The sequence below is a fragment of the Filicampus tigris genome, chromosome 8 (genome assembly GCF_054856515.1).
Source record: "Filicampus tigris isolate MCC_2025a chromosome 8, RoL_Ftig_1.0, whole genome shotgun sequence".
NCBI lineage: Eukaryota > Metazoa > Chordata > Actinopteri > Syngnathiformes > Syngnathidae > Filicampus > Filicampus tigris.
Window position 1 is genome coordinate 11,189,353 of NC_141224.1, and position 27,286 is coordinate 11,216,638.

The 27,286-nt window shown below is 42.7% G+C and overlaps 1 protein-coding gene and 2 long non-coding RNA genes across 5 annotated transcripts in view; 2 read left to right on the top strand and 1 right to left on the bottom strand.

Annotated features, from left to right (window-relative positions):
- Positions 1 to 3,096, top strand: LOC147143677 (uncharacterized). Its single transcript, XR_015087738.1, has 3 exons — positions 1 to 1,132; positions 1,669 to 1,771; positions 3,028 to 3,096. It is a non-coding gene; the product is annotated as an uncharacterized LOC147143677 (long non-coding RNA).
- The window catches only part of nr4a3 (nuclear receptor subfamily 4, group A, member 3), a 26,462-nt gene continuing 1,092 nt past the window's right edge, over positions 1,917 to 27,286 (bottom strand). Inside the window, exons 1-8 of one of the 3 annotated variants that reach the window (XM_086037135.1) lie at positions 26,318 to 26,995; positions 25,560 to 25,641; positions 20,676 to 21,517; positions 14,853 to 14,982; positions 12,534 to 12,697; positions 12,235 to 12,434; positions 7,872 to 8,050; positions 1,917 to 3,543 (exon numbers count right to left, since the gene is read on the bottom strand). In XM_086037135.1, the coding sequence (XP_085893261.1) occupies positions 3,281 to 3,543; positions 7,872 to 8,050; positions 12,235 to 12,434; positions 12,534 to 12,697; positions 14,853 to 14,982; positions 20,676 to 21,517; positions 25,560 to 25,623 (1,842 nt within the window). In that variant the 5' untranslated portion in view covers positions 25,624 to 25,641; positions 26,318 to 26,995 and the 3' untranslated portion in view covers positions 1,917 to 3,280. Of the gene's footprint in view, positions 3,544 to 7,871; positions 8,051 to 12,234; positions 12,435 to 12,533; positions 12,698 to 14,852; positions 14,983 to 20,675; positions 21,518 to 23,608; positions 23,806 to 25,559; positions 25,642 to 26,317; positions 26,996 to 27,286 lie in introns of those variants that run through there. The other 2 variants (XM_086037137.1, XM_086037136.1) reach the window with 2 other exon arrangements.
- LOC147143679 (uncharacterized) lies at positions 3,117 to 25,663 on the top strand. The gene is made up of 8 exons (XR_015087737.1): positions 3,117 to 3,191; positions 3,285 to 3,349; positions 3,503 to 3,619; positions 7,882 to 8,060; positions 10,936 to 12,445; positions 12,528 to 12,687; positions 12,830 to 12,917; positions 25,450 to 25,663. It is a non-coding gene; the product is annotated as an uncharacterized LOC147143679 (long non-coding RNA).

Sequence of the window (27,286 nt, forward strand, 5' to 3'; positions counted from 1 at the left end):
TGAGAGCCCCCCCCCCCCCCCCCCCCCCCCACGGGAGGAAGATGAGGCCTTATACCTGTCGGGAGTCGTAGGCTTGTAATGGTTGGTTTTAGTGAGAAGCAAGAGCGCCAAATCAACCGACTCACTCAATTATGATGAAAAAAAGATATAGAATCACCCCGTAAATTTCCATTCCCAAAACTAACGACTGCATCAGATTAGACCTGCTTGTTAGTGTGGAGTTAAACGGGAGTGATCACAACTTTGGAGAGTTGCTGAACAGACATGAATCATAGCTCCGACATGAGGGGAAAGAGAGGATTATCAAACTTCTTACAGAACGTAACTCATCAGGCAATGTTGCAAAAGGTGTTGGTTGTTTGTAGTCAGCTGCGTGTAAAATCTGGACCGAGTATACACAACATGGGAAGGTTGTTAAAGGCAAGCATACTGGTAGACCAAGAAAGACATCAAAGCGCTAGGACAGAAGAGTTCCAGCAATATGCTTGGAAAACAGAAAATGCACAGCAAAACAAATGAGGAGCATATGGAAGGAACGTCTGGAATCGAACAATAATAACCTGCCAGTGCTGGGCATTATCTACAAATTGAGCGTCCGTTATTCTCCTTTTATTCTGGGGGTACTGTAAAAAAAATAGTATATACTATAGCCGCCTGTAATTTTAAACGATTTCAAGGTTTTGCTACTTACCTACAAAATATTTCACAGCTTAGCACCTTCCTATCTCGTTGACCTAGTGATACCATATGTTCCGTCCCGAAACCCTCGGTCACAAAATGCCGACCTTTTAGTGATCCCGAGAGCTAAAAAGAAATCCGCACGTTCTACAGCGTTTACTATTCAGGCACCAGTGCTTTGGAATGCCCTACCCGCGGATATTAGAGGCGCTACCTCAGTAGAAATGTTTAAAACACGACTAAAGACTTATTTGTACGCTTGTGCATTTAGTCGAGCTATTTGTTTTGGCCTCTTTACTGCCGCTTCTATTTTTTTCTCAGCCCTCTTTTCCCAGGCTTGGGAATTAGGTGATGACGACCGAATTGGAGGTTGCGGTTTCGATCCCACAGCAACAGACCGCTACAAGATTGGAGGTTGACCACATCCTTGGACGCGCTGCAATGGATCAACTGGGTAGGGACCCACTTCACCGAAGTCATCTTCCTGCAGCACTTCATGTGATTAATTGTCATATTATTTTAACTAACACTCTATAGTATCATAATATGTGTTAAATGTTGCCCACTCGGCATCCATTGCAGCCTGACCGTCCTGGTAGGGGGATTTCCCCCATTTGTGGTCCCTTGTCAGGGTTTCTCATTATTCCCCAGATGTTTTTTTTTTTTTTTTTTAGTTTTTCCTTGCCCTCCTGGCGGTTAAGATCAGGGGATGTTGCTTATATGTTGTCAGCTATGGGCATGTGAAGCCCTTTGAGACGTTCCTGTGATTAAGGACTATATAAATTAATTTGACTTGACTTGACTAATTCGTTCGCATTCGTTTGCGATTCCGGCTAAACTTTCACTCCCTGTTTCTGGCAATCTTCTTTTATCTCGAAAATCCTGCCATGTTTTTGTTGTTCAATTAAAAAACAAAAATAAAACATCAGTACCATATATTGTAAGTGTAGTGTCAAAACCTGATTAATGGTCACTGTTTTTCTGTTGCAGCGCATCAGTAGATGCACGATTACTTGGTGTGCAGCGAAGAGTTGCCAACTCAAGCTTGTTCACAATGTTCCACCAAGACTCTAAATTGTTCATCCGTGTGAATGTGAGTGTTTCTTTGTTTGTCTGTGACCTGCGATTAGCTGGGAGAAGCCAGTCCAATCCATGGTGTAACCTCAACTCTCGCCCAATGAGGATGTGCGGTACAGAAAAATGGGCGGATGGAAATTAAAAGAACACAGGAGACAGAATAATCAGAACTAGTTTATGATTTCAAAGTGCTGAACAGAAAATCCAGTGAACCAAAGAGAAAGAAAAAAAAAAAAAATCGAACAGGAAATTCAAACCAAAGTACGATGAAAAAAAAAAGAACAGCAATTTTTTCTCTTTTTTTTTTCTCTTCTTTGAAAACAATGCACATGTCGTACCACAATATTTGAAAAAAGCTAAAAACACTTCAAAATATTAGTTTTTGTATATTTATATATTTATATATCTATAGAATTTGCTTCTTTTTTTTTCTTCTTTTTTTTCTGGTAAGATCACTGCTGCCGTGAGTGGGGGAGGGCAGTGGGGTGAGACACACAAACACAGGAGGCAAGCTGGTTTTTAACAGCTTAAAAACACACCATGCTTAAGAGGCTGGCTTCTCTGACGCACGCGCGCGCACACACACTCACACACGCACATTAAGATGCACACGCTCGCACCGCCACATGAGAAATATAAAAAGACGGCGGAATGTTTCTTCTGTGGATCTATCTGTCGAGCACCCTCCTTTCCTCTCCTCTCCTCTCAGTGGGGGGAGCAGGCCGGGTGTGTGTCTGTGCTTCTTGCCCTTTGCAAGGCCGTAAGTGCTTCAGAAGCCCATTTCTGTCTTCTATCAATTCCATATGAGTAAAATAAACACACACAAAAAAAAAATGAGCATTTCAAGTCTGAGTGAGCAGTCATCAATCATTAGTGCACAATTTCTCCTCTAAAGCCAGATTTCTCTCTCGTGCTTTCTTTCTTTCTATTGACAATATAGGACATGTCTTTGCATTCAAATAATTTAGAGTTTGAAATGAAACCGTTCCTTACGCGTCACTTCCTTATATGATGAGAAAGCCGTCAGAAATTGCACTTGGAATCAATCAAGAACTCATTTACTTATGGAAATATTGTCTCGTATGTTTTTGCACGTCTATACTGTCACTGAGCTCTGACAATTCTCTTTTTGGACAGAGTGCATCGCCTGCACTTGTGTTATCAATGATGTTTCCTTTCCCCTACCAGTGAATTCAGCACACTGGATAAACAGGCCAGTCAGTATACATAGTAACAGGACTAACTTTCTTTCTTGTCTTTCTTTCTTTCCAGAGAGCAAAAAGTCTTTCTTCCTTCATCATCCATCTCAGCCTCCATGTGAATATCAGAAGTGGCAAAGCATTTTTTTTTTTTTTTTTTTTTTTTTTTTTTTACATTGGTAAAAAGTGTCTATTTAACTGATGGTCCATTAGAGGGAGTTCTCTTGCGGTTATCCTGTCAGTATCACAGCAAAGTGATTCTGTTTTTGTCCTCAAACTGGATGTGATCTTGTTTTTTTTTCCCCCCGCGTCTCCATCCTTCGCCATTAGTAAGGCAGAGTGTCCAGGAACCTGTCAATCAAAGGCGGAGGTGGCACCAGGTCCTCCAGCTTCAGGTAGAAGATCCGCTGAAGGCCCTGAGTCCTCTGGGAGCGCAGCTCTGCCCTTAAACCCAGAATACGACTCAGGGCGGGCGCCGCCTTGGATGACAACGAAGAGGGGCCGCAGCCCAGGTGGTCTCTGAGACAACAAATCACTTTGTTCTGCAGCTCCTCCACTCGCTTGGAGTCCTTCAGGCCCGGAACTTGCTCTAGGAAGGACACGTTAGGAGAAGAATGTATTAAACAGCACAGCATGGCCCATTTTACAACACATTCAGCGTCATGGTGAGTTGTATTTGTAATCATTTGTTTTTGTTTGTTGTGAATTTTGCAAATTGAAAATACATCTTTACGTCAAACCAGTTTGTGGTGCAAAAAAAAAACGCACTGTGCAAAAAATGTACTGTGCTGAAAAATATCAATGACGTCATTGATGGATCGGATTCGACTTGACTTTTATAACTTTATAAACAATGACATCATTTTGAATTAAAGATGAAGTGAAAAAAATGTTTTTACAATAATAAGTTTTGTTGTTTTTGGTTTGGTTTATTTATGTTTTGTGTAAGTGCTGTTATCATAACTGTACAGTTTATCTGTATTGAATGTACTTGTATGTACAGTACATACTGCAAAATCCCACTAAAAAGACATGAAAAAAAATTCTTGACAATAATATGTTGGCCCCACTATTCTAAACACGATATTCTGATGATTGTGTTTGTGGAATATCAATTTGGCAGAAAACGCCCCATGTTTTTATCCATCCAAGGGGACGGACATTTTGCCTTGTACTGACACTTGCCGGGGTTGAAGGGTTAATGTTGCAAACGTCACATGACCAACCCCAGAAAACAGGTGATTGATTGTTACCTGAACCCCGAGCAACTGTGATGTCATTTTCAGTCGACGGCAAGTGGCAAAATGGCTGCCACCTGAGATGGATTTTGACGTTTAATTCATATTCCACAAAATAAATATTAATCTGAATGCCGTGTTTAGACTAGTGAGGGCGCATCAAATATATTGCGAAAAGCATTTTTGACTTGATTTCCTCTTGATAGGAATTAACTTGATTAAACAGGAAATTTTAAAATCGCATATTCGTCTCTATCTTAGTCTGTCCAACTTATTCCTCAAAGTTCCTTACATAAACTTCAGAAACAAACATTCTGGAAATGTATATGAATGACTTTGCTTGCATTATCTCTAATGTCAAAACAAAATGTTCATAATTATCTTGTCACTGGTAAAGATTCCCCAAAAATTCACATCAAGTGCCAGAGAAAGTGCCAAAGTTGCTCAACTGAATATTTTCAATTTTGCCATTAAAAATCAACACTTAATTCGCTGTTAATTGTTTAACAATAATTGTTGTTTTAGTGAAAATGTCCAAGCTTTCTCAGATAAACTTTTAATGGAAAGTCCTGGGCAATTAAGTTTGGACAAATTCACACTCATTTCAAGTCAGTTCTCATTAATTCCCAAACCCAATTTGCTCAACTCAATATTTCCAATTTTTTTTCTAAGCCTTTTTTTTTTTAAAAAATATGGTTTATACGGTATATATTCTTATTCCATAGTCAGTATAAACTACTCAGTTAATTGTGTTTGAGTCGCATGGAAATTGTCCAGCTGTCTGAAATTTCATCTCATAGAAAAACAAAATGTTCATTATTTTGTATGTTCGATGTCATTTCCCATTAATTCCCATAAAAACTGCCCAACTTGTCCAACTGAATACTTCCAAAATCCATCCTCATGGAAAGTTGCAATAAATGTACTGGACATGTTCCATCCCTTTGCAAGCCCAATCAGCTCATTCAGCTGAAAGAGCAATTGCTACATCTTCTTTTATATTGAATTGCACCTCATTAGCCTGTATGGCTCAAGTTCTTAACAGGCTTTAACCTGTCTCACTCACTACAGATCAATACACAGCCTAACCTAATAAGCCCCCTGCACGCTGTATGCACACACACACACACACACCCACACACACACACACACACAAGCACACCAAAAGGACAGATACATATAAACACTTGCTGGCACACAAATGCTCCCTGCAATTCAAGACATTGACAAAGACAAAAGTGCTCAACAATTAGCTGATTATTCGGCCCTGTGAGCAGCCAAATTAGATTAGAAACGCGCGCGTGCGCACACGCGCGCACACATACACAAACGAGTGCCCATAGCAACTCCAGTGGCACCCAAACCGAGCTTAATGTGACACTAACTCATTCTGCAGAGCACAGGGTGTCCACCGCCCCCAACACACACACACACACACACACACACGGGCGCTGCAGGGAGGCCGTGGCTCAGACCACTTTGTGATATCCATTATGTGAAGCTTATTTATTGTTTGTTTATGTGGCTCTTTTGTTTGCCGAGTCACTCCAGCCCGCCTTTCAACGTGTCTTTCAGACCTACGCGCTCACTGCCTTGTCTCTATGTGCTGCAGCTCCTGCGGTGGAGGTGTGTGTGTGTGTGTGTGTGTGTGCGTGCGTGCGGCGGCGCGGTGGGGTGGGGGGTAATCGATGGCTGTCTTTCTACACAGGCCACTCTGAATTGGTCGATGGCCCGGTTGCTTTGGCAGTGTGCTTGTGTGCTTTGCCGGGGTGGCGCTGAGACGCCGGCGCAGAGCGGCGCTCTGTGGTGGGCTGGTCGATGGGGCGCAGAGTTAAGTGCTCCCCCAGAGAGAGGAGCCCGTGTTGGGGGCTTTAGACAGAGGAAGTGAAGGTGGTGGCGGAGGGCCGGGGGGCTGGAGGTAAATAAAGTCGGCATCGAGGGGAGGATTTCACGTGTCGCACGTTTATTTAAAGAATTAGACATTCGTGCGATATTTGCATGGATGCGTTCAAATAATATATTTTTCTTTCATTAGATTTGTTTTGGTGTTTACACGCCTGCCTCACAGTTTTGAGGGATATGCAAACAGATGAATTCATGAAAAACTTGAGTCTGATTTTGCCTCTTTAAAGCAGAAGTCAACCCAAACATATTTTTTTCAAGAATATGTTCCCAGCAGGGCCACTAGTTGAAACACGGCATTCTGTTTAATTTTGCGTTTGTGGAATATAAGTTAAGCAGCAAAATTCACTCATTTTTAGCCATCTCCAGGGGCGGCCATTTTGTCTTCTGTCGACTGATAATGACATCACAACTGCTAAAAATGACCAATCACGGCTGACCTGTTTTCTGAATCTGACCCGCGATTGGTCGTTGTGAGCAGTTGTGATGTCATTTTCAGTCGACAGAAGACAAAATGGCCGCCCCCGGAGATGGCTAAAAACGAGTGGATTAACACTTATTCCACAAACGCAATATTTATCAGAATGCCCTGTTTCAACTAGTGGGCTTGCATAGAACATATTCTTGAAAAAAAATGTTTGCGTTGACTTCCGCTTTAAACAGGAAGTCAAGTCAAAAATGGTCTTTACAATAATATTTTATATGCAGCCCCACTATTCTAAACACCGAATTCAGCAAAAAAACCAGTTTTTAACCACTCGTTTTTCTACTTGTACTGCCGCTTGCTGTCGACTGAAAATGACATCACGTTGCTCAAAGAGGAAGTCAACCCAAACATTTTTTTTTTCCAGAATATCGTCTATTCAGCACACGAGTTGAAATTGAAGTCAACGATTGGTGGTGAAGGAGCATCAAATGATATGAAGGAACATCCTTCTGTGATTGATATGTGATTAAGTCCTTAAAATAAAATATGCTATAACCCAATTTGATCAATATACCATTTTTTTTTTTAAATCGAATGTGGCCCTTGAGCACAAAAGTTTGGCCGTTCATGGTTTAAAAACTGCACAAAAATGGTTAGTCGTTATTTTATTGCATTGTAATCATTATGTGTGCTGCTATTATGCGTATGTTACAATCCTTGCTATGCAAAAGATAATTAAATGGCCTAAGACCTTTAGCACAGCATTATCCAGGTCAGGAGCTGCAACGTTAAACCACATTTATCCATGTTTGATCCAGATTTAACATGGAGAATCCCATTTAACATATTCATATGTTCTGTGAAATGGGAATTTGAACAGGTTGTGATTTGCTTTGCACTTAATGTTTCTGTTCCCTGAAACTGCGTTTTTGGTAATCAAGCCTTAAACATTGATTGTCGTGTGTGACAAGCGTATAAGCCCGTTTACAACACGCTTCCCGCTTCTCTTTCCTCCATCCTTGCACGTGCTTTCTCTCTGCTGAACGTTTGACACATGCACATTGATTAGAGCGGCAGGTGTCAGGCAGGTGCAGCAGGTGCTTATGGGTATCAGGTTCATGTTAGTGTGAGAAGGGGTGTGTATGTGTGTGTGTGTGTGTGTGTGTCTCAGAGAGGATTCATCCACCTGATCGCTGTCACAACCAATCAGCCAAACATAAACAACAAACGCAAGTGTGAGACTAAAATGAAGCCTTCCATAGTTAACATTGCTCTCATGTCCTGCACGTGTATTTCTCAAAATACACATCATGATCAATTTATGCCTTTTGTGTTTTTTTTTTTTTTTACCTGTGAGCAGCACGAGCGCGGCCAGGCAGGCGAAGGCGGAGGCGTCCAGGTTTAGGCTCTGGAGATGGTTGGAGAAGTCTCGGATGGAGTCCAGCCACTCTCCAAAACCGCGAAGGCACTGGAACCTGTGCAGCACCAAACCGTTACAGAACACCAGTTTGTCCTCCGACAGCATCGACCTGCAAAAAAGTAGGGAAAATGCACGTTGTTGAGTTTTAGGGCCTTTTTTTTCCCTTTCTGTAATGTTTGTCCACATTAGGGTCATGCTGATTGACTGGGCACCTGTACATATACGTTGTAAAAAAAACACAACTTGTATTTTTATAAGTTGGAACAGCTTTAAAATATAAAATATTGACATCTATGGCAACAATGTTAGTTAGCACAACTTAGCAAATTGTTTGCTTCTAAAAATATTGCTGAGTTGTTTTTACTTATATATCTTTAAGTTGGGGGACAATACAGTACAAGGAAAAATGTTTTTTTGATGTATTAATTATTTATTTAAATACATGTTCAGACTAGTAAATCTTTGTTGAATTGTCCAACTTAAAATTTGATTGAAGTTTGTTGTCTTGATTTTTTTTTTTTTTTTTCTCCCAGTGTAGCCCAGGGGTTCTCAAGTCCGGTCCTCAAGAGCCCCTCCCTAACCTGTTTTAGGTGGCAACACACCTGATTAAAATCATCAGGATCGTTATAAGGCTTTTGTAAACCTTGCTGATGAGCTGATAATTTGAATCAGGTGTGTTGGAATAGGGATACATTTAAAACAAGATGGACAGGGGCTTTTGAAGACCAGACTTGGGCACCCCTGGTGTAGAAAAACAAGCAAACGCACTGACATTTACACCTATGGACAATCTAGAGTAGGGACGTGAAACTCGATTTTCTTTTTGGGACACATTGCAGTTAAGGGTTTGACTTTATGACTGGACCATTTCACCTTGTCATATTATTATATACACAACAACCACTGCATTTGATTGTTATGATATACATTTTTAACAACGCATAGAATTTGAAATCAGACGTCAGAACTAGAAATACTCGCAAAACCGGTTAAAGTCAGAAAAATGGCACATTTCTGTGCAGGTTTTCTGAGAAGGACAAATCCATTTGCAAGAAACATGAAGTACAGCCTAATCGCTTTTGTAGGCCTTGTCTTATCTGAGTGTTATCTTGGATTTGACACCAAGGATTTCATCTTCAATGAACCAAACATGCATGTTTTTGTAATGTTGGAGGAAGCCAGAGAAAATCCACACAAGCGTGGGGAAAACATGCAAACTCCACACTAGAAAACTTGAACCAAGATTCAAACCAGGAACCTCAGAGCTGTGATGCGGGCATGCAAACCACCACGCCTCCAAGCTGCCTTCCGTCCAAAATATTCTTTCCATTTAGACCCCTCTTGATAATGAATAGAATAGAATATCATAATATACTTGGCAGCGTATGCATTCACACACAATTTGGACAAACATCAAACGCCGCGACGTAGCCGATTGCGTTGCGCGGTTTCCAAATTATCGCGATTTGAAACATTCCTGCCTTTCTGGGGATGTGGGAATGAATGGCCGGGATAAGGAGCCCAAACAGGTACGACTTGAAAGCGCTTTGACCTCTGCGTGCGATGGAAATATGTCTTAATGAGGAAATGAAAAGGCTTGCTACAGTTACTCATGACACAGAACCGAGAGGGAGCGGGAGAGTGAGAGCATGTGCATATAAGCGAGGGCTATAAAGCGCACTTTATGAGTGCCTGACTAAACAGCATGCTTCCTTCTTATTAGGAGCCTTGATAAATAGACCCCCAAACAAAGGGAAGACAGATGGAAGACGCAGGTAAAATGAGCTAAAATGCAAGTATGTGCTTGAGAAAACCGCATAAAAACTAGAAGAAACTAAGAAGGGTGAAATCTCAGAACCTTCCCCTTACTTCATGCTGTGCTACATTTTTGCATGTACTGTACTGTAAATTAAGTGGAAACTGAATTTCCCCCTTTAAGGTCAATAATAAGATAATCTTCTCATTGTACCCTTTGCAAATAAAGACGTCACTCGACTTTGAACTGTTCTTGACGATAAAACTTGAATGATGCATTTGTTATACCACTTCAGGCCTTGACTGTCAGGGGCTTTCCCACTAGTTTATTGCAATCTATTTGCAATCCTACCGTTGTTTTCTGTCATATTACCGATATGATTCTTAGTCTTTAATCTAGCCGCACCGCCGCGAAACCTATACGTTTATCGTACTTGACTTCTCTTGCGTACATTTTCCATTTCAATCAGAATGATCAAATGACAGCCCGCAGTGACCAGGCTAAACAAAAACATTCCAAAGAAGAATCTGGAATATGTGACTTCAAAAATTGGCCAAATCAGATGAAATGCGTTACTAATGGTAAAAATGACTGTGCGAATCTGCAATTTGTAGCATATTAAAGCAGATTTCAACGCTCGGATGTGACGCATGTATCTAAGGACGCTCATGTGCCAGAGCACGGAGAGCTCACATCCACGTTATATACGCTTGGACTTCTGCCACACATTCCGCTCACTCCTGACGACGGTGTCGCCACGGCAACCCACCCATAACCACAGAAACTGTTTGGTGACGGGGGTGCTTGTACGGCGACGGAGGAGTAAATTTACCCGCACGCGCACCCGCTGACACGCACTCTGACGAACATGCAGACATACGCTCGCACGAGGGGGGCCTGACAGGCGTCCGGGTTCAACGCGGGGTCGGCGCAGCATCAACGGTTAATAGGGGCTCGCCGTGCCATGTGTGTACCATGCTCAGAGCATGTGTATGTGCCTGCGTGTGAACGAGGTTGCCATGAGTCCTGTGTTAGGGGTGATTCACAGTCCCAGCCTGAGCCTTCCCCTCCTGCTGGAACTGTGATGCCACCACCCATCTTCTACCCACCCTGCACCTGGACCTAGCAGGGTGCAGGAGAACAAAGTTGTACATCATCAATGTGTGTGTGTGTGTGTGTGCGTGTGTGCGTGTTTGGGTGAGTAAGTGTTTCTGACTGTGTTGGTTTTTTGGCCCTAGACGACAGCCGGGACAAAGGGATGAGCTTGTAGGACGAACCCCCTCCTCGCCATAAATTTAACCAGCCGCATGCCTTGCCAGGGCAGAGCGGTAACCGTGGCGATGCTGAGGCTCAAGGTGGCCCGGGGGGAGTCCTAACGGCACCAAGCAGCCGTGTATGAAGTTAAGGCCTTTTTCCGTCAGCTGAATTGAGCATGAATTTCCTGCCATTAATGGTCAGCTGACTTGCTTATTAGAGGTTCTGATTCTGTCAATTCGAGAAACAACACACACACATGCACAGACGCACACAAAGCCCGTTTGTGCGTCACGCATCAGACGAGCGGAACTCTGTGGGTGTAGCTGCTGTCATAGACACCGACTCCATTCATAATTTCCCTTCATGCGGCTGACAGATACAACACACAGCAGCGCATGCTGTACAACACTGGCCAGCCATTTTTTACTCAATGATGCTTGATCATACTGTTCGTAGTGGGGCATTTTGGGAGACTTCAACCTCACATTCCTGTTTGAGGAAGTGACATCATGCATGCTTTGTGTCATGCTTTCAGGGCATTGACCACATACCATACCGCATTAACGACAATTGAGGAAGGAGAGAGATTTTGAGTTTGTCAGCTAAAAATATGAAGGTTGGCTGCATACTATGTGCTGTCGACAGATGTTTTCTAGCTTCAATGACATTATGTAAAAAAAAAAAAAAAAACATGGATCGCAGGGCAGTATGCATTCATGCTTTAAGGGAAAGTTCAGCTAGATTGCGTGACCGCAGGCGGTCCCCATATTTAATCGTAGTATTTATAAACAAAGTACATTATAAAAGTTGAGTTTTGCCGTTATAACATTAGTAGCTAAATCTATCAAATAAAAACGTATTTTAGATTTTATCCAAAAAAAATATATTTATGTTCAGTAAAGTCTAGAAAGACTTCATTTTTTTTAAAATAAAAATAATTCCGAGAGTCAAAAAGGTTGACTTTATTTTACATTTAATAAAAACAAACTTTATTCTAAATGTCGCTGTTAAAAATGCACTTCTAATTAAGTGGCAAAACCGGAATCATTTTTATGTTCAGCAGGGTTTTTGGTACTGTATCTCCTGAGTGCAACTGTAAAAGTAAATTGTAATCTCACTTATTTACTTTTAAAATCAACTAATCTGTAAAGTAAGTTACTTTTTCAAGATCACTGTTTTCAACTCTGTTTCTGACCAATCACAGTTCTACAGAGAGGTGATACATCAAGTTAAAGTTCTCATCTTCTCCTACATGCTGTTCCTTTTTTTTTTTTCCTCACCTATGAGCCAATCGCAAGACAAACAGCTCCAGGAAGGCAGAATCAATGAGCAGGTTCTGATCCTCCCGCTGGAGCTCGGAGAAGCCTGGCAGCCGGTCGGCCCAGCAGCGCGTGGTCTCCATCGAAATGGTGAGGAGCCTGTAGAACAGGTGGATGTGCTCTGCGTCTGACGAGGACGAGGGAGGGTCAGCAGCGCTGAACTGCCGGGACGGTGAGAAACAGCACAGAAAAGGGAACGGACGTTAGTGTCTGTTACGGAGCTTCTCGCTTGACACACTTTTGTACCCCTGCAGTGCTACCTGGCTGTAGTCAAGGTCATGGGGTGTGCAGTGCGAATAGGCCCTGAGCAGAGCGGAGATCAGGCTGAGGGGTGGCGAGGGAGGGGCCACCTCTGTCTGCAGGGGGCTCTTTGGTTTGGAGGGCAAACGGCCACGACGCCCCTTCAAGCTATCGGTGCGTACAACTGCGGAGCAAAAAGAGTCAACATGAGCGTGAATAATGAAGCGCCTGTTAGGCGTACCGATCCGCGTTTACGCAACACGCATAGAGAACATCTGTCCTCAAGCTGATAAGTCTGTTATTGGTATTTTTCCAGGGGTGCTCAAAAAAACGAATGGATGATAGTCTGCACAGGAGCCCTGCAGCATTCCCACACTGGAGGGGACCAGCCAGCAGGTGGCAGTGTGAGTTGTGGCTTGTTTATGTGAGAGAGAGGTGCTGTTTTTTTCTGTGAGATAAGGTTCCCACCTTATCTCAGTTAACTCATTTCTAAGGGAAGTTGCTATTTTTTGATAAATGTTGCTGAAGGGCGTTATTGTTGCATGATGATGCCATCGCATTATTAGGATGCAGATGAACGTAGATTACAGAGTGGAATTATGCTACTCGAATTGACATGCAGTGTTGTGGCAATTACTTTAAAATATACGTTAATAATTAGTTTCCCCTAAAAGTAATTGATTACCGGTAGTTACTAATTTCTCCTTCATGAATCTAAATTTAAAAACTGTCACAGCATCCAGACACTTGGCACGCATTGTAAAAAAAAAAAAAAAAGTATTTTCGACAAAATAAAATAAATAACATTCTCTATAACAGTTAAACAGTAGTTCCTAAAACATATTGTACTTAAAACACAAGTTGTGAATAAATCAACAAACAAATATGTCGCTAAGAGATGTTTCACAAGATTCTATGGACTTGATCTTGTGAATAAAAAGGAAAGACTAAAAATATATTAGTTTGGATTAATTTATAGTTTTAACTTTCAAATGTGATATAAGGTTTTTTTTCAGGCTTTCATTCATATTTTATATTTAGGCAGGCATTGTGTTTACTAAAAGTTTCTCAACAAATTTAAAAGTAGCTTAATATGTTGTTAGGTGCTTTTGGGGTTGGGGTGTTGCTAATAGGCTAACTATGAAAAGTTGCTGAATCGCTAGAACAAGAGTGCTCAGGTGGTATCAAAGAGAGGGAACCTCCTGGATCTGTTTGTTGTCTCGGAAATGCAAAAAGCCCCGAGTGTGCAATATTATTATTGTGACTAAATGTGAAACTATATCTTTGCCAGACCTGTTTTCCTTTCAATCATGCAGGTTGAAAATTATTAGACAGGATTTAAGAAATTGCAAAGTGATAATTGAGCGAAGCTTTGTGGTAAAACCTAATGAGGTAACAGGAAAAAAATTAAATTGAGAACACTTGTTATGTGATTAACTGACACTAACAACGCTCTCTGTGTAGCAGAAACAGGCAGAGTGTGATTCATTTCTGCCCAACTAATTTGCTGCCATAGAAAAGTTGGTCTCTCTCTTTTTTTTTTTACTTTCATTTTGCTCACTCGATGTTGATAACAGGACACCATTATCTTAAGTGGGATGCAGTAGATATAAAAAGTCTACTCACTCCGGTTAATATGCCAGGTTTGTGTGACATAGACTAAGATAAATTATTTAAAGAAAAAAAAATCTTCTTTAAAGTGACCTATAATCTGCACATGAATTGAAAAAAAAACCCCGTTCCAAATTGGGGGAAAATAAACAAATGATTTAATGTGGTTGCAAAAGTCTGCACACCCCCTTAACTAACCAAGGATACCCAGCATGCGCGCGGTCTTTGAAATTAAGCAATCACATTCAAACTCAAGGGAAATCATTTACACCACCTCTGATTAACACAATACGTAGTTCAGCTGTTTTAGTAGGCTTTTTCTGACTTTCCGATTTGTTTCTCATGCTAATCTTCACTTCTTTGGAACTGGTCATGATTCCCCCACCAGTCACATTCAAACACATTCTCATGTAAAATGGAAGTCAGCACACACCTACCACCATTTAAAGTGGCTCTGATTAACCAAAGATAAATTGTAGTTGTTTTAGTAGGAATTTCCTGACATTGTTTTACTTTCTGGCAGAAGCATGAATGCTAACGCTGACTGGTTATTTGGAACTGCTCATAATTCCCTCCACCTTGACTCATTTTCATCTGAAGAAACACTGCCACCCCCATGCTTCACTTAGCGTCTGTGAGTCTGTGCTCCACACTTAGTTTTGCCGCTAGAGGCCTGGATGACTGTTGACACACCATAGTTATCATGGGTCTGTTGAGAGATTTCCTACCTTCCTTGACCATGCCCACACTCAGACACTTCTGGAAGCGGCAGTACTGGCAGCGGTTGCGTCTCCTCTTGTCCACAGGACAGTTCTTACTGGCCAGACACACATACTTGGCGTTCTTCTGCACAGTGCGCTAGAAAAGAAAAAAAAAAAAAAAAGACCAAACGGACATTCCGACAATCAGCCTCCAAACACAATCAACCACCAAATATTTGATATGTTAAATTCGATTCAAGCTTCCCCCTTCCTTCACTTGCAAAGAATGGAAGCAGAAGCTCGCAGGTCAGTTTTTAATTACGCGCTGAAAGGCGACGGTGACATCAGTATAATTAGATAAAATTAATTTCCCAACAAGCGTCGCCTGCAGGGGGGACAATTTTATTAGCGCGGGGACTGACAATGGTGGCCGCGCGCGTGGCGTGCTGAGGAGGCTCCCGCGAGACAGGCGGCAGGAAGGAAGGAGCTGCGTGATCAGATTGTTTGTGAAGCTCGCGGGTCAGCTCCTGGCACCTCGGGGGCCTCGCGGGGTCGCGCCTCTCTCAATGGGCCCCGAGGGAGCTGTTTTCTCCTCGGCTGGTTTGCGCGATTATTACTGACCTTATTAAAATGAAATCAGAAACGGGCCGCGTGGGGAGCGTGTGCGCTTCTTGTGTGGACAACAATAACAAAAATGGTCGTGATTGTCTTTGCACTGCCGCGCACGAGGACAAAAAAAAAAATACGCTTGAACAGCTGTATGCAAAGGAATTCCTCTCTAGATTTTAAACAACAAAAGTCATGGGCAGATGTCACAAGATGAGCAATATGGCCACCATCCAATTACTGTAAGTGTTTACTGTAGTTGTGAGTGTTTTTGTTCAATGAGACAAATCGGGAGGTACACGTTTTTCATGATTGGACAACGTATATAAACACATCCATCTTATCATCCATCAAGGCTAATTTTGGAAAAAAAAACCTTGCAAAACATGGAGGTACAGGTTTTTCATCACAGGCCAAGTTTTGCATGGATGGATATTAACAAAAGTGATTTTGGGATAAACTTGGAGATGCATGCTGTTCACGTTTGAACAACGTAAAAAAAACACATTTTGTGAGGGTGGATACTAACAAAAGAAAGTGATTTTGATTGTTTTTTGGATCATAAGAAAACAAGTCCCAAAATGTGGCGATACATGCTTTTCAAGGTTGAACAACAAAAAATAAACACATCAGAGGCCAATTCTTGCAAGGGCGGGTACTATCAAGTGATGTGGATTTCGGATCAAAATAAAATAAGTCGCGAAACATGAAGCTACATGGTTTTCAACCGACAGTGACAAAATTAATGATGAGCACCGCAAAGGCCGACTAGTCAGTAGATGTCAATGAAGAAATAGTTTTGGTTAAAACTAGAAGAAAAAACAAATCACAACATTTGAAGATAACTTCATGTTTTCAACTGCCAATAACAAAATGAATCAATCACAGCGCAGGTTTTGAGAGCAAAAGTGTGTTTTTACTTGTTTTTTGGGTCAAAAATGTGGCCATATAAAGCAATGACAATTAAAATGGACACATTACAGGTTGACTGTCGTAACATTTTAAACTGATTTAATTAAGTTGTTTGACAAAGCTTTTTTTTTTTTTTGCCTTATCTATGTACGTACATTTAAATCAAATTTACAGGACAATTGGGCGCTGTTGTCATTAGCCTGTGCACAAATCTGGCCCTTCATTTAAATGTTTGCATGCAAGAACAATCTTGCTGATTCCTATGATTTTCAAAGCTAATATGACTGTAAAACAGACGCACTGTAGCACATGAAATCTGTCACTCTTCTTTAACGTATTAAAATAAATGCGTGCAATTAAAAAAAAAAACCTCGAGTCAACCAATGTCCAACTCCAATTATTCCGTATGCCGCGGCACGATTGGCGGATTGACGCGTAATGGGGTGCTAATGCCATATGTGAGCCGTTTCCATGGTGTCCCATCATCCCCATGTGAACGTCTTACATCTCCTTTAGTGGTCTTGTAATTGGCCATCATGCATTTACAATGTTTTTTTTGTTTTGTTTTTTTTTCCTCATACGTTGTATCATAAATATCTAAAGGTAATGGGAGTGGAGACTTCAGGGCAGGGGTCACCAACTCCGGTCTTCATGGACCCCTATCCTGCTTGTTTTAGATGTTGCCCTCCTCCAAAACACCGGATTCAAATGATCAAGCCCGAAAGTGATCCTGATCATTTCAATCAGGTGCGCTGGAGGAGGGAAACATCTAAAACATGCAGGATAGGGGCCCTCGAGGACCGGAGTCGGTGACCCCTGCATTAGAGGGTGCTTCAGTGACCTCAGGGGCCTATTGGCTCAAGTGCTGCTTGTCATGTCTCTGTGTGTGTGTGTGCATGTCTGTGTTTGTTGTGGTGACTTTGCTCACTAAAGCAGGGTTGAGTGTGTCTGGCGTCTCAGCAGAGGTGTCCTGGGTGACCTCCATTAGACTATGTGCAGGTGGACACACACACACACACACACACACACACACACACACACACACAAGTGCGCTGAAATTTCCTCAGTGTGCAATAATGCAATTTAAATCAGACAATTTGATATAATTCTCGCTAGACTGGGACGTAATCCATATGTCAGTTGTGTGTGTGTGTGTGTGTGGGCGTGTTTTTGTGGGGTGTATGAGTGCAGAAAGTCTTCAGTTGTGTGTATGAGAACATTCCTGCAGTGTATATGAGCGAGCCTGCGTGAGTGGGCGTAGTCTCTTTTTTTGTTCTCGTTCTCTAATGAAGTAGTCAATTGAGTCCAAGAATGCAGTATAGGCCACAGAGAGCTCTAGTTTTAGAAAGAAATTTCTTGACCTTGTTGCACCATTCAAATCTCAATTGCATTTTGACTGGAAGGAGCGATTGAATTGTTTTAACTTGCAAAAGCATCAGAAAGTGAAACTCTTGTGTGGGAGAGACTTCCTTTCCGAAAAAAAAAAAAAAAACCCAAGAAAACAGACAGTAGATGTTGATTTGGATTAGGTTAAATGGTCTATATTAGCGACCGAGGAGCACACACGCTGTGAGTGCTGTGAGAGCTGCACGGAGGCATGCAGAGGCAGATTCTTGACATGTAGCATGTGCTAATAGCCGTGGTTTAAATTAAAAGCCTCCGGGTACTTTCCTCCCCGCCTCCCCATCCTCTGCGACTCTACGAGTTGATGCAGGGCAGATTTTATAGCTTGCAGATATAGTGTGTATGCTTTCCTGAACTGATTCGATTGTTTCCAGTATGGAAAACACATCAGTACGGGGGAGATATTTTATTTTTTCTCCCATCATTGATGCTTACATGATTTTAGTCAATAATAGAATGCGTATGGAAAAACAGTGCCTTGACAAAATCAAGTTTATCTAAAAACCGAGATGCAGCATTGAACTACAAAGTTCAGAACAGGCCAAATCAACTGAATGGACCACATCATTCCGCAAGTAATAAAAGATAAAAAGGCGAACTTATTTGAGAAGTCAAATTAATTCACTGTGAAAATGTGTTTCAAATTGCACTTACGAACTAACAGTAATTTTACACGGCAATAATTGGCCTGCTATAATTGAATCATAATGTATTTTTAAGGGACAATAAAAACATCATAATAATGGAGTGTGCCTGTTGATATGGAAAAGAACAAGTACCCAATGTGCATGTTTTAGCAGATGTGATTCCGGGTGCAAATTAACATTCAGAATTGCTGTGTTTGGACAAGTGTATAAATGCCCAAATGTGATGGCTGGCTTCAGCAGTAAGTGTGCATGAGAGGAAACAAGGTTTGATAGGCAGTACAGCGGCAGACAGACAACCCCCCCCCGGCCCCGCCGCAACCAGACATTGCTTTCATTAATTAGTAAATAAAAACAAATAGTGAAACTAATTGAAAAGAATGATAATCATTTACACCGACCAGAGGCATTATTCAATTAGATCCGCTTTCTCGCTTTGACTCTTAATTTTGCTCTCTTCCAGCCAGCAGCAAAACAGGAAAATATAATTTAGATTATATGCATTTATGAAATTGATGACTTAAAACACGCTTTTTTTTTTTTTTTCTTTCTTGCATATAGCCAATTTACAGTAGGTTCATTAAGTCCACGTTTACAATCTAATATCCATTATAAGAGATGTATGAAAATTCAGAGCATGGTATGAAAGGGGTTTTAATTTGTCAATACGTTTATTGTTGTGCGTGTACAAAGTAGCTTAACGTGATGTTGGACTGCAATGCGTCCCATTAGGTTTACGGCGCTTGATAGAGATTGCATTAAAAAGTAAAAGTAAGTCCGACTAAAAACGGTCTTTTGCTGATGTATAACAAGACTACTTGGTGTGTATGAGTGAGCGTGTGTTTGTGGTCACATGGTACGTGGGATATGTGTTATACTCAATCTATAAAGTGACTCATATCATAAGCGCTGCATGTAATTTGGCACTCGCGGGAACAATATTGTATAAAGGAGAATGTCGTTTCTAAAATACGCTCACTGTATTTTATTTGGAGTGGTTGTGCATTAAGGCGGTAGAGGCGGGGGATTTTTTCCTCGGTTGTCTTAGAGAGAGCGCGTGTTCTCACATAAATCTCACACACACACGTATACACACAAGCCATGCACACACTTTGGCCACTTGGTTGCCGGGAGCGACGACCCCTGTGGGTGTTCTGTGCTTTCATAATGACTCCTTCGACAATTTAGAGTGGGGCTCAAGGTTGGGGCGACTGAAGAAAATGACTTGGAATGAACTACAGGTTATAGCTTGTTTGTCCAAATACTCTCATATTTTCAGGTTGAATAGTCATGGTAGGTTGTCTTAAAGTTACAATGAACAACTAGGCAAGACTTTGTCACATTGTGTCAAAATATACCAATGGGGACACATGCTGCAAAGGTAATTAGTGTGGGTTAGGGTTTTGAGTGACAAAATTACGAATTTTGGGAGATCGTTCAGCTGATTATTTTGCTTTTGGCCTGAGAGTAAGAATTTGCTATACGCGCTGCATGGTTGCAGTGAACTCAACTCAACAGACAGTAAACAATTCTTCCAAAAAGAAGATTCAAGCTGTTTAATGCCACTGCCAGTTGGAGTTTTGAACTAAACATAAAAAAAAAGGATTACACAACGTGTATTTTATAAAATTTTAACACATAATGGGGAATTCCATTGACGGGCTAAGTGGCGGTGTAATAATGCTTTAAGCAATAGCGGATTTAAGTGTTCCAGATTGGATTTGGACAAGCTGAAGAGCTGGTCGCCATTTTCGACAGGTGTGCTGAAGCTGAACTATATTTAATGTAGTATTCTTTGAAGATGTTGCATGGCCCAGTGGGTGGCGCCGCTGACTTTGGACACAGGGGTTGGGGTTCCCAGTAATCCCAGTTAAGAGTGGATGGCCCACCCATGGAAAATGGAATGGACGAGCGTCTGGGGTTAAAAACTGTGTCAAAACTATGTGAGTGACTTCCTGTAGCGACCCTGAAGGGAAAGTTGCTTCTTAGAAAATGTTGGTGATAAAATAATTATTATATATAGTTATTTTTAACCACAACCATACTGATAACCCGTTTATTGGCGGCTTTAACTCAACAATGTGGCTAGTTTTTACCTCTTGTTGACCCGACTTGCTGGGTCAAACCCAACATGTTGAGTATAAATATCCCAACATTGGCTCAGTCCCTTTTGGACCCAGCACTGGGTTAGCTGTTTATTGCAAGTAGGGTTACTTATGATCCCGCAGTTTTATGAGTGACATTTTTGACATGTGTGTGTGTGTTTTTTTTGTTTTTTTTTTACCTTGAAGAAGCCTTTGCAGCCCTCACATGTACGGACGCCGTAGTGCTGGCAGGCCGCGTTGTCCCCGCACACGGCGCAGGTGCCCTCTCCTTGGGGGCCGCGTGGCGGGGGCGAGGGCAGGTTGTCCCCGAGTAAGGGGCCGCAGGGGCCGAGAGCCAGGGAGCGGAACGCAAGGCTGGCGCTCCCGGCCCCGCGGTGCAGCTGGTACATGGGCTGCTGCTCCAGGGATGGGCCGTGAGCATGGGAGACCGAGGAGGACGTGGAGGATGAGGAGGAGGACGTGCGGACCAGGCCTCCTCCTAGACTCTCGTAGCCCCCCACGCTGCCCCCGCTGTGGGGCGGCGATTGCTGGTAAAAGTGCGGAAAGCGGGGCGACTTGAGGGAGCCCGCGTCCAGGCTGGAGCCCATGGAATGGGGGTGCGAGGGAGGGACCAGGGAATGCTCCTCCCACAGGAAAGAAGCGCCGGGCTGCGGGGGCATGGAAGGGGTGGTGGGCGTGGAGGGGGGAGACTGTTTAAAGTACATAGCGGAGGAGGACAGGGCCTCCAGTTGAGGCGCAGTCGGGTAGCTGTCTTCCTCCTTCTTGATGGCGGGCCTGTGCGGGGGCATCTGGTAGAGGCAGGACGACTTGGGCTCGTAGCCCCCCTCCACGAACACGTTGAAGCTGGGCAGGGACGTGGTCGCGGCCGCGGCGGAGATCTCGCCGCCACCCAGGTCCAGCTTGGTGTAGTCAGAGGTCATGAGGTCAGAAGCGTAGCTGTCGCCCTGGTAGCCAAAGGACTGGCCGGAGTAGGCGGAGCCTGGGGGGGTGGGCCCGTACTGAGCCTGCACGCAGGGCATGTCTGTAGGGAGGACACAGCACACGAGGACAGTTAAGAGACGTCCCGGCACGTGTGAGCAAAAAGGTATCATTAAAAAGCTGTAATGCAATGTTAGGATTGTCATTAGTCGGGGAGGAGAATGTGATGACGCGCTAGTTAATCGCTTTTTTGAACAGAGGAGCGGGACTTTAACAAGGATTGATGCAGCACAGCAAAGTGAGGCCAAGAGCTGTGAGACAGACATGCACACATGGGGGATTAGCAGTAAAAAAAAATGCACAGCTCAATTGGAACAGACAGTTGTCAAAGTTGTTGTCTTCCCCGCTGTATCATCATTCGCGCCCTGCTACCGTATATTGCATATTGTTGAACAATCGTTTGAATTCACACTTGAGTATACAAGCAAGCTTGAATTTAGAGCTGGGTGACTACACTGCGGTTCCATGTTTGTAGCGCAACATGCTGGCCTTTAAATATACAATCTTTAATTGTCTTTTGTTTAATGTGTCAGTTTTGCAGTGAACTCCACGTGGAAGCGACAAATAAACAGCTTGAAGCGAGCGCACTTGCCCTCTTATTTGGAGAACTGCATGAGCAAGAGAGTCAAAACGGGCGCTAAGGCCCACCACACACTGCGATGTGGCCAAACGCGACTGAACGGGACAAAAGATGCACTTAGCGACTCACACCACACATCAGGCGCTTTACCCTCGCCCACATAACCAACCGGCTGCAACAGAAAACTGCAATTCCTGCTGTTCTTATCAGTAAACAACATTTGAAGGCGCCACATATACTACAATACTACTTTTTTAGAGAATTGTCAAGGAGGAAATGGACGGACGACAAATTAAAGAGTGGATGTTTGACCGGCTCGTGGCAATGATTGCTCCATTCATTATCTGCACTTGTGTATTACAATAACCGAGACTCCCCACATTTTGCTTTTCAGCCACAGATACATATGAAATTCTAAATATAGTTAAAGCGGAAGTCAACCCAAACATATTTTTTTTCAAGAATATGTTCCCAGCAGGCCCACTCGTTGAAACACGACATTCTGATTAATTTTGCGTTTGTGGAATATGAGTTGAGCAGAAAAATGCACTCGTTTTTAGCCATCTCAGGGGGCGGCCATTTTGTCTTCTGTCGACTGAAAATGACATCACAACTGCTCACAAGGACCAATCACGGCTGACCTGTTTTCTGAATCTGAGGCGTGATTGGTCGTTGTGAGCAGCTTTGATGTCATTTTCAGTCGAGAGCACACAAAATGGCCGCCCCAGAGATGGCTAAAAACGAGTGGATTAACACTTATTTCACAAACGCAATATTTATCAGAATGCCCTGTTTCAACTAGTGGGCTTGCATAGAACATATTCTTGAAAAAAAATATGTTTGCGTTGACCTTTCCCTTTAAGTATTACTGTAAAACACATTATTGAATTGCAACAAAACTACGATTGGCCACTCAAAAACTAGTTAAAGAACCATGCACACTGCGCGACAGTTCACTGATGTTCGGTTGCATTGCTCAATGTACGACAAGCAGTCTCCGTAATTTATATGTTAGGCGTGCCCTCTGATTGTCCTTCAAACGTCATTCAAGTTAGAGACCCCCAAGCGGAAGGCCCAAGTTCATGGCCTCTGCATGTGGGTTAGTGAGATGCTAAAATAGGTAACGTTAAATAATATTGGAACGTCATGGTGGTGCTGGATGCTTGCACACGCACACACGCGCGCACACAAGCGCAGCCAAATGCAGCAGACGCAAGTCGCTGTGACTTCCTTCTGATTTGATCTGGACACAGCCACACTTGATTTGTGTGTTTAGTGTATATCCTTATCAGACCCCTTTACGTCATACACCTGCACGCGTGTGTCTGTGTGTGTGTGAGCGTGAACCGTCAACACAGCCACTCTACCATTGACACCCTCATGCGCACTGTGTGCCATAAGCCCCCGTCATGTTTGTCCAGTCAAATACGGGACATATTAGCCCGGCTGCGGGTAAAAAAAAAACTTACATATACTTCCATCCATTTACACATGGACGTATCTGGGCTTTTTAAAGGCCATTTAAAGGTCATAGGTTTATTAAAAGGCACAAACCATTGAGTTCCAAGTTGAAAGGCGGTGACGCCTGATGACCAACAGCAGCGTTACTCATGGCGGAAATGGGCGGAGAGGCACATTAATTTGCGTCTTTATAAGACAATGACATTATTCCTGAAGGGCAACGTTCCTGTGGGGCCTTGAAAACCTCAAGTATGACTCACACAAACACACACACACACACACACGTACATACAGTACATGAATTCACATTTTGGCAAATTTGCCAAAATAGTGGGAATCCTTTTCGATAACTACAGTAATTTTATGTTTTTTCAGAAGTTCTTTAAAATAATACTCCTGATGACATTTAAGGCATAAAATGGAAACTCTGAGGTCATAAAATTCCAAATTCTGCATATATTTTCAGGAAAAATCTGCCTCTAAACTTGCGCAAAACCTCCGAGGTCAAACTATCTGCATGCAATGTGAGAATTCAAGTAAATTAGCACCTTAACATTTACCTCCACAAATGCATTTTGCTTTAGATTTTATGGATATTTTTTCCACCAACACAAATTTGGCGAAGAGCAAAATTGGCACGATGATAACCACAATACTGACAAATGAAGACTAAATGAGAAAGCAGTACGCATTTATCTTCTATCCCTTCTGCTCAGTATAACACGCCTAAGTCAACAATATTGAATAAGAAAGACAATAAAATCTGGCAAACAGTACACAGTTAATCTAGTTCCTTGTCATTACACTTAAGTGTAGGTGTGTCTTTAAGTCTTTGGGCTCAATTTTCATTTTCAATGCTGCGAGGCACGTGGCGCGGCTATGTGCGGAAGCGGGTTGGACCAAATGTTAGTACATGTAATTGCGCAAATGAGCACTAACTGGCAGATCTGCGAGAGGGAGGGCTGTGCCACTGTGCAAGTGGTCACAGCCGACTTCAATCTTGGCCAATCAAAGTGGCTCCTTTCAGTCCCTTTAAAGGCCTGCTGTTCGCATATTTCTGAATGAAATATCTTGCGTTAGACTTTCTGCCACCAAATTGTCACTCTGCAAGGCACATGTCCAAAACACTTGAAAAATGCGCAGTGAACCTTATGCTGATTCGAAAATCAGGATCTTTGCGTCGTAGCACATGTACGCTATGAAAATCCGTGCTTAAAATATCACTTGTAAAGTGAAAAAAGGTTGTATGATGGCAACAGATTTTTCCTTTTGCATTATTTTCTATGGGAAAAAAATGTTTCTGAATGCAAACAAATGAGTGGCAGACCAGCTTTCCGGAATAGCCTCATTTCAACGTGGCTATATGTTTGGCTCAACATTCACCGAGATCTTGCACCACGCACGAAGAAAATATATATAAAAGAAAATAGAAAGCGCGCAGCGGTGAGGAAGCTCGCACCAGTAGGACGAGCCTCAGGTGGATTGAGTCGCACCTGTTGTGTCACATCGCTTTCCGCACTCACCGCAAGATGAAGAAATTAAGCCGGCATCAAACAAAAACGCCGACAGCCTCAGGTGAAGAAAGACACGTGTGACTAAGCGTGTGTGCGTGTGTGAAAGCAAATAGACCAATTACATTCGCGCTGGCGTGTGTGGTGTTAGGGATGTAAACATAAACCCGTGTACGCTCATTCCTGCCAAAAACATACGCCAGCATCTCATGGGAGGAAAACCAGTAAAACCACCTCATTCTGGTTTGGCCTTCAATATGGAGCCCTCCCTTGGTAACACACTCCCATGCATACAACTGTGCAACACAACTAGAGATTGTGTTTTTATGTCACAAAAGCGAAGAAAAAAAACGTTCACACTATAACAGCATTTTCACATTGTCCTTTTTTTTTTTTTTTTTGCATCCACGCATGTGTGTGTAGGTGTGTGTGTGTGTGTGCGTGCGTGCGCAAGCAAGAGGACAGACAACCCAAGCAGAGTCAGACACACAAGTTGTGCAGCAGTACACAGCGAGGTGAAGGGAGACTCTAACCTCGAGGTGCGCATTTCAACTGGACAAACTGCAGCTGTTCCAATAACTGAGTGCGCTTGTTCATTGTCAGAATGCCATAGATCTAACAAATAAAAACATGGAGGTTGCACACATCAATACAAAAAAAAAATTAAATACATTTTTTTTTTTTTTTTTTTTTTTTTGGAGTGTTGTTTGCAGTTGAATTGCATCGAACATACACAGAAAAGCAGACACGCTGTCAGTGACAGTAAAAGATAACTGAGAACTCATTGTGGGACACGAGATGAATTTTAAAGCCTTGATGTGCGGGCGAAGAAAAGCTAGAGTTATAAATTATTATATTACTCAGTCGTACTGTAAATAATTATATATACACACATATACATATATACACACACACATATATATATATATATATATATATATATATATATATATATATATATATATATACACATGATATGTATATCTATACCCTCACATTTGTTTTGCAAAGTCAAATGTCAGATCAGTCTGCACTTGCCTCACACGCGCGCACACTCGAGCGTTTATGCAAATACAAAAAAGACAACAAACTATGTTTAAGTCAGACCTAGTTGTTCAATTTTTTTACACATGCGCACACTCGTAAGGGAGGAAGAGAAAGAAAGAAAGGCAGACAGACAGACAGACAGACAGAAAGACAGACAGACAGAAAGAAAGAAAGACAGAAAGAGAGAAAGAAAGAAAGAAAGAAAGAAAAAGAAAGGGAAATGCAACGTTTGGGTGTACTGTACCTGGCGTGAGAGCTTCGCGCTGAATGGTGCTGGGTGTGCGGACGTGTGGAGTGGCGTGGCTGCAGGTGGGTCGGTGCTCCTGAAGCGGGCAGGGCTCGCCGGACTTCGCGGTGGAAGGCTCCAATCGCCGGGACTGCGAGCTCGGCTGGGGGCACTTTTCCGAACCTGTGTCTAGAGCGAAGAGAGAGAGAGGATGACTTGGGTCAGAACCACAGAACCAGTACAGTAACTATGAAAATTATTATGTGCGCTAAACTTTAGGAACTGTATTTTTTTTTTTTTTTATTTTAGAAGGAAAGACCCACAATGAAGCCTAAACATGACAGCAAACTGATCAACAAACAGCATTTTAGACATATTAACTAATTTCGCTACTATGTGTGCAACCAATAAAAAGGCGTGAATTTCAGCACGTAGGCGTGCAAAAACTTTCACTCTGTACCCAAGCGCCTAATGTGACCACAGAAACAGACGCATACAAACCCAAACAAGTTAGCACTTTTTGAAAAGCAACTGAGTGTGAGCAAGAAGCTGCCTGCGCTCGCTTCTGATCACACCGTGTTGATCTGCTGGGGGTTCATCCAGAAAGGGGAGGCTGCCGGCATGACCCAACGCAGCCACGCACGCATGCATGCATGCAAAAGAAGAAAAAGAGGAAGGAGACGAAGAAGGAGCTCCGGTGGACGGTGAGCCTGCGGGAGCCTCTCAATGTCGACGGACGCACCGCACAGCGGGGATTTCAAGGTTTAGAGCGCCCCCTTTCCGTCACACACGCCCTCTGGTCAAAACGGAGATTCTCCAAATTTGCATCCTAATGCTCTTGTGACCTCAACTGTAACCTCCACACACTTGCAGTCCCAAGACACTTTTACATCCATGCCCTAAATGGGACGCTGAGCTTTCCGACACACTGGAAGCGATGCATTATTCTGCTTTAGGGAACTCCAACCTTCACACAGCCATATTTTT